This window comes from Lygodium microphyllum, chromosome 10, assembly GCF_053477565.2.
Source record: "Lygodium microphyllum isolate KBCC chromosome 10, Lygodium_microphyllum_v1.1.10, whole genome shotgun sequence".
In the NCBI taxonomy this organism is placed as follows: Eukaryota; Viridiplantae; Streptophyta; class Polypodiopsida; order Schizaeales; family Lygodiaceae; genus Lygodium; species Lygodium microphyllum.
The window spans coordinates 20731093-20740045 of record NC_141144.1 but is presented as its reverse complement, the minus strand read 5'-3'; the positions used below and the strand labels follow the sequence as shown (position 1 = coordinate 20740045).

The window sequence follows — 8953 nt, the reverse complement described above, 5'->3', positions numbered from 1 at the left end:
GGGAACAGAGAGAAAGAGAATTAAAGAGAGGAAATATAAAATTTGAGAAAGAGAGAGAGAGGAGAGAGGGAGAGAGAGATAGAGAGAGAAAAGAAGAGAGAATTTAAACACAAAGAGAAAACTATAGAGAGAAGAAATATAAAATTTAAAAGAAAGAGAAAATGAAAAAATTTAAAGAGAGAAGAAGGAAAAGAGAGAGGGAGAGAGAGAGAGAGAGAGAGAGAGAGAGAGAGAGAATATAAAATTTAAAAGAGAGGGAGGGAGAGAAGAAAAAATGAAAATTAGGAGAAAGAGGACAAGAAGAGGGGCGGAGAGAGAGAGAGAGAGAGAGAGAGAGAGAGAGAGAGAGAATTATATATAGAGAAAATATAAAATTTACATACTTTAAGAGAGATTGAGGGGGGGAGAAGAAAGAAGAAGAAAAGAAGAAGAAGAGAGAGAGAGAGAGAGAGAGAGAGAGAGAGAGAGAGAGAGAACATGTAGAGAGAATTATAGAGAGAGAAAATATAAAATTTAAAAAGAGAGAGAGAATAAAAAATAGAGAAGAAAGAGAGAATGAAAAGAGAGGAGAGAGGGGGGAGAATAAAAGGAGAGAGAGAGAATTAGACATAGGGAATTTGGGGGGAGAGAGAAAGAGTAAATAAAAAATTAGAAACAAAGAGGGAAAAGAGGAGAGAGAAAGATGAAAAATGGATTGTTGAGCGAAGTCGTCGTCCTATCTTCGTTTGCTGCTTTGAAGCAAAGAAACGGCTTAGCGTTCCGCAAGTATAATTTAAATAATTAAATGTAAAGACTAATTGAGGATTGATGCTTGGCTGTTTACCTAAGCTCACATGCACGCACGTGCGCATGAGCGCACATGCACAATGTAATTTGAGTAGCTAAATGTAGAGACTAATTGAAAATTGATGCTTGAGCGTTTACCAAAATCTCTCTCTCTCTCTCTCTGTTTTTGGTAAATCTCTCTCTCTCTCTCTCTCTCTCTCTCCCACACAATTAGTATCGTGGACGAGGTCTCTTCCTTCGGGAAGACCACAAATGCTTGTTTGTCTTGTTCGACGACCATCGTGGGTCCTTTTTGTGTGTTGTTGTTTCATGGAATTTTCCTTCACCCTCGCTTTAGCGGTTCAATATTCCCACATCTTCATGCGACCAAGAACGAGCCTATCTCTCCTGTCATTGATTGATCGAGAGAGAGAGAGAGAGAGAGAGAGAGAGCCTTATTCTCATTCCTGTAATTAGAGCACCGATTTCATCCACAACCAAGAGGAGCTTCAACGAAAAGAAGGGCTGCATATAGGAACCGCAGAGAAAGCCAAAGGGCATCCACCATAGCAAAGGAGAAAGAAGCCAAAGAGAAATCCACCATAGCCGAAAGAGAAGAAGGTCTCTGCATATGGTGCCTGAGAGCGGCACATACAGAAGGTAATCTCAGAAGCTCACTCTCTTTTACTCTTGCCTGAAAGAATTGTATTAGAAGCTCAAGAGGCAGAAAAGAAGAGGGAAGAATACCAAAGAAGGCGGCCTGCATATTGGTGCCTGAGAGAGGGAAGCTCAAGAAGGAGGTAAAATCTAAGAAGCTGTCTCTCCATAGCTCTTCTCATTCTGTCTCACTTTCTTTCTTTCTTTACACTCTTGCAATTAGAAGCTGAGAAGCCCCAGATTAGAAGAGCAGAAGCCGCAATTAGAGAGCTCAGAAGCTGCCAGGCTCATAAAAAGAGGGCATAAAACCTACAGCAAGGGGAAGAATCATGGGGGATTGCAAGAGGGACAAGGAAAGGAAGCAGGCAGCATGCATACTGTGCACACTCTTCCTGGTTTTCATAATAATCCTTCTCTTGATACTGTACTTCACCTTGTTCAAGCCCAAGGACCCCACAGTGGATGTGACAAGGATCCAGCTCCTGTCATTCAGTCTTGGGCAGGGATCATCAACATCAAGCATGGCCAGCAACTCCTCTGTGAGCCTCAGCCTCAGCCTGCAGATCTCCATGTATAACCCCAACAGAGCTGATTTCTACATAGAGCAAGGTAGCACTGCCTGCCTCTTCTTCCAGTCCTCTCAGATTGCTTTGGACTCCATCCCCGCGGGCTTGGTCTTCTCTCAGTCCTCCATTGCCTACTCTGTCCAATTGAGCCTTGCGAATCCACTTCAGCTACCTCCTTCTTTCTATTCATCATCATCGTCATCTTCTTCAATCTATTCGTCTCCCCCATCCTCCGTCCTCCCCTTGACCACTGTTATTACCATCATAGGCCATGTCACCACTGCCAGCATCTTCTCCCACCACTCTGATGTGGTCTCCAAATGTACCTTGGACATCACCATGGCTTACCCAACCGGGAGCATCCAAACCTACACTTGTCGGAAGAGCTACTCTCTCGATGATTAGAGAAAGAAAAATTTTCCTCTTTCCTGATATGAGCTACTACTCTCCTCATCATTGGAGAGAGGAATTGACATGGTTTCTTCTTTCTTGATGAGTTATTTACTTGATGGATTAGAGAAGAAAGCTTGGTTCATTATGGGGAGGTTCTTTGCTGATGATGAGCAACATGGTCTCTTGTGGGTCTAAAAGAGACGAATCTTCTATAGATGGGTTTTGTGGGCAAGTGAGCAACACACCTTGAGGAGTGAAGTTGTAATATGGTTCCTTGTTTTGCTGATCACATTGTACATTTCCTACCATAGGACTATCTATAATGGTTCCTACCTCATGTTGGCATTGTAATTTACCATTCTCCAAATAATTAAGTTGCTTTAGCAAGATTGCAAAGCTATGTGCCCTTTTCTGATATCTATCATCTTGATTTCTTTGTAAGTTAAGTGGGTATGCTGGAATTATTCTCTTCATGCCAAAGAAAAGGGCTTTTGAGCTCCACTCATGATATTTACCCGTCCTTTGGGATGATTAGACTTATCAGACTAGATTTTTGAGCTCCATCCTTTGAGATGATGTAACTTGTGATGTTAATGTGAAGCTTGTTTCACATTTTAAAGACAAACAAAAGGGGAGAGTAGTAGGAAGAGTGAAGAAGAATCACTCCCTTTTTCCCCTCAAAAGTGAATGAAATCATTGGTGATGGGAAATAATGTGGAGAGTATTTGCATAGCAATTCAGAAATTGCTTCTCAAGTTGTAGAGTTGAGCCTTTGATACAGAGGGGTTTTTGTAATTAATTCTTTAAAAAAAATGCGAGCATCATGTTGAGTAGTGAAGTTATATATCATAAAACTATTTAATCTCCAATCAAGTGGAGTTGTAAATCATAAAGTATTCAATCTCCAAAGGTGTATATCATAAAACTATTTAATCTCCAATCAAGTGGAGTTGTATACCATAAAACTATTCAATCTCCACAGGTGTATATCGTAAAACCATTTAATCTCCAATTAGAAGAATATGGTTGCTATTTGTTGATCACATTGTAACTTTCCAATCATAGGACTACTTTTATGTTAGTGACGTTGAAAATTTCAAAATTCAAAACATAACACCTTGGTTAATGTTTGTTGTATCACTCCATTATTGTTGGTCATAGTAGAGGAGCTGGTTTTGCAAAATATGATCATGCTGTGGTTTCACGCGGTTTTCTACCCCCTACAATCTTGCCCTTGCAAGATTGTGAAGTTGTATTGTCTTCTTGTGACATCCCATTATTAGTTTCAATTTTTGTAAGGGGGTAGGCTTTTCTAATCCTTTTAAAGGATGGCCCTCTTCATGCAAAAGTATATACTAATAGGAAGAGTGTAGAAGAATATGTTCCTCAAAAGTCAAAGGAATAGTCGATTGGGGAGAATGTGGAGAACATCTCCATTAGAAATTCTTATAAATGGCTTTTTCAAATGGTAAAGTTTGGTCGTAGAAAAAATGGATTCTCTTCTTTAGGTACAATTTTGTAATGTTTTTCCTTCCTTTTTATTCAAGTCAAATACATAGCTTCTATTGGGATGGGAGTTCTTTCGGACTATATGATATTGGTTATCATAAATATTGTATTGTGTCATAGAGCTGGCAATAAAGCTAGCATCACCTTCAAGTCTTTTTGTTTCTATAGAAAAGGCTGATAGAAAGTAAGAGAAAACACTACTAAAGGAGCCTCACCTTCACTAGCTTATTTTACTTCATTTTATTCAATTGACTACGATTTTCCATCTTCATAGCAATGTGACATGGTGTAACTTTGAACCTACTTAGTTGGGTAACAAATCAATATTAGTGTATTCTTACTGGGACTTGTTGACATCATTGCTTTATCAGATGGACTTTGGCATATCAACTAATCTTTGCTACAAGAAGCCCACAAACTTCTAAACGGAAATCACCCCAATCACATGAAATATTTTATATTGAATATTTAGTATGTTTGACTTAAAGCACAATTTTTACGTGTGTTACAATATACTCTTGCCTTTATTCATGCTAAAGTAGAATTTTGAGATTGGATCCTCACTTGCTTATTTTTACTCAAGTTCCCCTTTTCCTTTAAAAGACTTTTCTCCTACCATATGATAATAGTTCCATCACCTACTTTTGAATGTTGATATTTCTAGATCCTCTCTTGTGGATTTCATTTTTGGCTTACGTGTTAACATGGTTGATGGACCACATTTCATTCCATTATTCACAAAATTGACATTGGTTTGTTTAATCACACACATACACACAAATATATATTCTCTAGACTTTCTTTGGTTATAAGAATTTGAAAAGCAATTGGCATCATATCATGACAAATTGTCTGATTTTGAAGTTGTCCTTTCATACTCATTCAATATGTGGCAAACTTATGTGAGCTCTAGTCTTTTTCATAATCACATATCTCAATAATGTATCAAACATGTTGATGGGTTATCCTACTTAGTGATGAATACGTCATATGTATAGTTCTTTAACTTACAGAGAATGAACTGTATTCACCCCAAAACTATTAATAGATCATAGCAATCGATTAGAAGTAGTCTAAGCTTTATACCATGGTAAGAATCATATTCTCTCCAAACTTGAAAGCAACAACTACCTTCACTTTAAACTATAGAAATTCATAATAAACAATTGTAGGTAATCAAAACTTCATACACCAATGTACGAATTGCATGTCACACCATGGTAACATAAGTCTCATGTTGTACACATATACATGGTAAACCATGGTAACATAAGTCTCATGTTGTACACACATATATGGTAAATGTGGAAGAGGGACACAATGGTGAAAGCGGAAGCCTCTTCAAGGTATTGAAGCTGACATGCAATGCATCAACACAACTTGAATCCTATGATGTGCATGTAAAGGAAAACGATTTGATACCCATTAAATTCTGCATGGGACATTAGGAGTGGACTCTAGTATGCAAAAGATTAATGGTTGATGGAGGCATCATACACTAGGTACTTTGATTTTGTGATTATTGGCCTCTCTATGTAATTTATGGGGTAACTCCATTAGGAAGAGTTTCATAAATGGTTTTCTACAACATTCCAAGAAAAGTACAACCTACTTGCCTATGACTTTATGGGAAAGGGATTCTTTTAAGTGGTGGTTTGGTCATAAATGGAGCACTACTCCTTCAAGGATAGTAGGCTTCTCTCCAATTATCGATCACTCTTGCAATGAGTCATTTGAGAGTCCTTCATAGGTCTACATTCAATCTTCAATGCAAAGATTAGACCAATTACATGTGCTCTCATAAAAAGATACTCTATGCCCTTCGGGGTTTTGCTATATATACGTTCTGTATATCATTTGCATTCAAGGGCTATTTAAAAAATACTCTTATTTGTGAAGTTTTTCTAAATAAAACAGATCCTTTTGCTATTCACACTCTTTTATATGGTAACTTTTTATATGTAAAAAATATATAAAAATAATATTTTAAAAAGCTCTTCTCTTAAACTCATGTGATATGCTTATATATTTAGGAGTGACGACAAAATTTTGGTTATTAAAATGGATTATGTTTCACCTCCCATTAATCAGGAACATTCTTCTTACACAAATTGTGTTGTAGGCTTTGTAAAAATTTCTCATCATGATGGGTTGCAAGTTACTCAGGAAACACACGCGCACACACACGAACTATGTTGAAGCTGATGGTTTGTCGTCGTCGTCGTCGTCCTCCTCTTCTCTCTCTCTCTCTCTCTCTCTCGCGCGCGCGCGCGCGCGTTTACGTCCTCCTCTCTCTCTCTTTTTTCCACACATGAGAACTGTGTTGAAGCTGATGGTTTATCCTATGGCTGGTCTGTGGCTACTGTTTCATATTGGAAGCAGCTTTGCCCCGCAGGACCATATAGACATGATGGATTCCTTGATTTTCTTCGCTTCAGAAGCTATCTATACATGCTACACACCCTTGAATGATAAGGGTTGCTACGCCGCAATGTTTCGATAATCCTTAATTTCTCACTAACGTAGATTACGATATGCGTGTTTTTGGCGGCGCCGTGCACTTAATATGCGCTGATAATACGGGTGCTTCAGCATGCGATTATGTGCCTCTTACTGGGGAAGCGCAGATACGCAGCTGGCTGCCTAGTATGGACTGCAGGCTTAATACTTAAGCATTGCTTGAGCTCTGATCAGTGTGCTTGTTGTGTGCCTCACAATTGGATGAGGAAGCAGATGAACCACACAGATGGCTATGTAATATTCACTATATCTACTGAGAGCACAGCACAGCAATGGGTTTAATGTTGCTCACCCTGAGCTACTGTAATACTGCATTATGCACGCTGTCATCAAGAACTTATCTTTCTCCTCTACCCCACTCAGGCGCCTGCATCTTGTTTTAGAAATTATGGACTATCAATTGGGTATTGACTTAAGGGCGCCTTTACCCAACCTATTTTCATTTAACCAGGCCTACATGCCTATCTAATTACTTCCATGTTCTTATCAAGTGAGTTCTTTAGCTTTGCCACCAATGATTTGGAGTTAGAAGTGACATCTACCTATAATTTCTTGCACCTTATAGATATAATTTATGAAAGTGACTAATGTTTCTAGAATGATATCATGTGTTGTACAAACGAGGCGACATTGAACTTGCCATAGGACCGTAAACTCTTTAGAAAAAATTCTTCTACCCAAAATTTAAAGATATGGCCTTCATCTCATAGGGACTTACATAGAAGTTTGCAAGTCTTCAAAATCACCAGGCATTTTTGGCTAAACCAATCATCATGATCACTGAAGTAATATTCAAACAAAATTCAGGTATACAATTCAAGAATTTGAAAATTGTAGGATTGTAGGTCAGCGACTTGACCTACACATGTACATAATACATGGAAATATCAACATCATAAAGGGAGAAAACATGAACAAAAACTGTGCATGATCAACGGTCAAAATCAATGTTATACTCTTAAGTCAAAGAAGGTGATAGAGTCCTAAGAAAAACAAAACTCTCCTAATAGTAGCACATGAGGAGTCACCTTGTAATTTATCCCATCTCCCATGGAGTAAGCGCAAAATCTTCACCCAAATCCTATAACGAGTCTCTAAAGTAGGCATGTCTTTTAGATCTTTGTCATGACTTCATCTTGTTGCCAAAATGTACCCAACAATGATGTTAGCTTGAAGGGCCTTTGTGAATCAAACTTGACAATGAACTTTACTTTGCAAGTAAATCTTAACAAGTAAAGATTCAACAATATAAAAAAAATCAAATGGTGGAATTAGAACACTTTTGCCTAGACAAAAAGGAACATAAGTATAAAAACTATTAAATTGCCTCAGATTTGGTTTACACTAATTTATGCTTAGCGCATTACCCACAACCATGGGTTTGCATTCCAACATGCCATACTTCTCCAACATATTCTGTGCATAGTGTTTTTGTATCATTCATATCCCATGAGGTGTATGCATAACTTCAATCCCTAAGAAAAAATTCAGCCATCCCAAGTATGTAATCCGAAATTCTTTCTACAACATAACTTTTATGCAATCAATGCCCTATATGTCATCACTTGTGATCACCAAATCATCTAGATAGAGCACCAAAATCACATATCTTATCTTTTTTTTCTTGATAAATAGGCTATGATCAACTTTACCTAGTTGAAATCCAAGTGTCTCTACAAGTAGGAAGTAGTCCTTGCCTTCTAGGCCCGTGGGGCTTGCTTTAAGCTATACAATACTTTCTTCAATGTGCATACGTATGATGGATAGTCGGGATGCACATAGCTCTTTGGTTACTTGATCCATATAAACCTCTTCTACTAAATCACCATTTAGAAAAGCATTTTTAACATCCATATGATACAGATTCCAACCTTTGGTTGCAACCGATGCAATAACAATTAGTATAGTTGCCATCTTAGCAACCAAACTAAAGGTTTTCTCATAATCTAGTCTATACTGCTGGGCATATCCTTTCACTACCAATCTGGCTTTGTACCTTTCCAGTGAGCCATCAGACTTACATTTTACTTTATAGACCTCCTTGCATTCAATAGGTATTTTGCCCTCAAGCAACTCAACCAAATCCCATGTTCTATTTTTTAGCAAAGCCTCATATTCATCATCCATAGCCTTGCACTAGTTTTCATCCTTAACTCCTTTTGCAATACATATCTCTACTTAACTCCATGTGTAACCATTGCCGGTATGCCAAACTCGCTGAGTCATGCCTTGACGTCAATGGACCTGTAACATAATCAAAAACCTTCTCTTTTCTTGTATCTCTCCCCCTCACAACTGACATATCCATGTTTGGATGGAGACCCATGGCTGCAAAGCCAGCCTTTGTCCAAGGACTTATACTTGTAGATGCATCATGAGAAGGTTCATTAGTAGAAATAGTGTCTTGCTATCCATTTTTGCCACATGTACCTTGTGAAGTGTCATCATATACTGCAACTTGCTTAACATCATACCAAGATGCTAATTCATCAAACACAACATCACGAGGACTGAGCAACATCTATCTTGTAGTTGGAACAATA

At 38.1% G+C, this 8953-nt stretch overlaps 1 protein-coding gene across 2 annotated transcripts; it reads left to right on the top strand.

The window, feature by feature from the left end:
• The first annotated feature begins 1052 nt into the window (after positions 1-1052).
• LOC148029777 (uncharacterized) lies at positions 1053-2777 on the top strand. Of its 2 annotated transcripts, none has more exons than XM_087686100.1 (2): positions 1053-1425; positions 1649-2777. In XM_087686100.1, the coding sequence occupies exon 2, from the start codon at positions 1752-1754 to the stop codon at positions 2391-2393; it is 642 nt and encodes a 213-aa protein (XP_087542226.1). In that variant the 5' UTR covers positions 1053-1425; positions 1649-1751; the 3' UTR covers positions 2394-2777. The 2 variants fall into 2 exon arrangements, with proteins under 2 accessions (XP_087542226.1, XP_087542224.1); XM_087686098.1 differs by having other exon boundaries at positions 1646-2777.
• The last annotated feature ends 6176 nt before the right edge of the window (positions 2778-8953 follow it).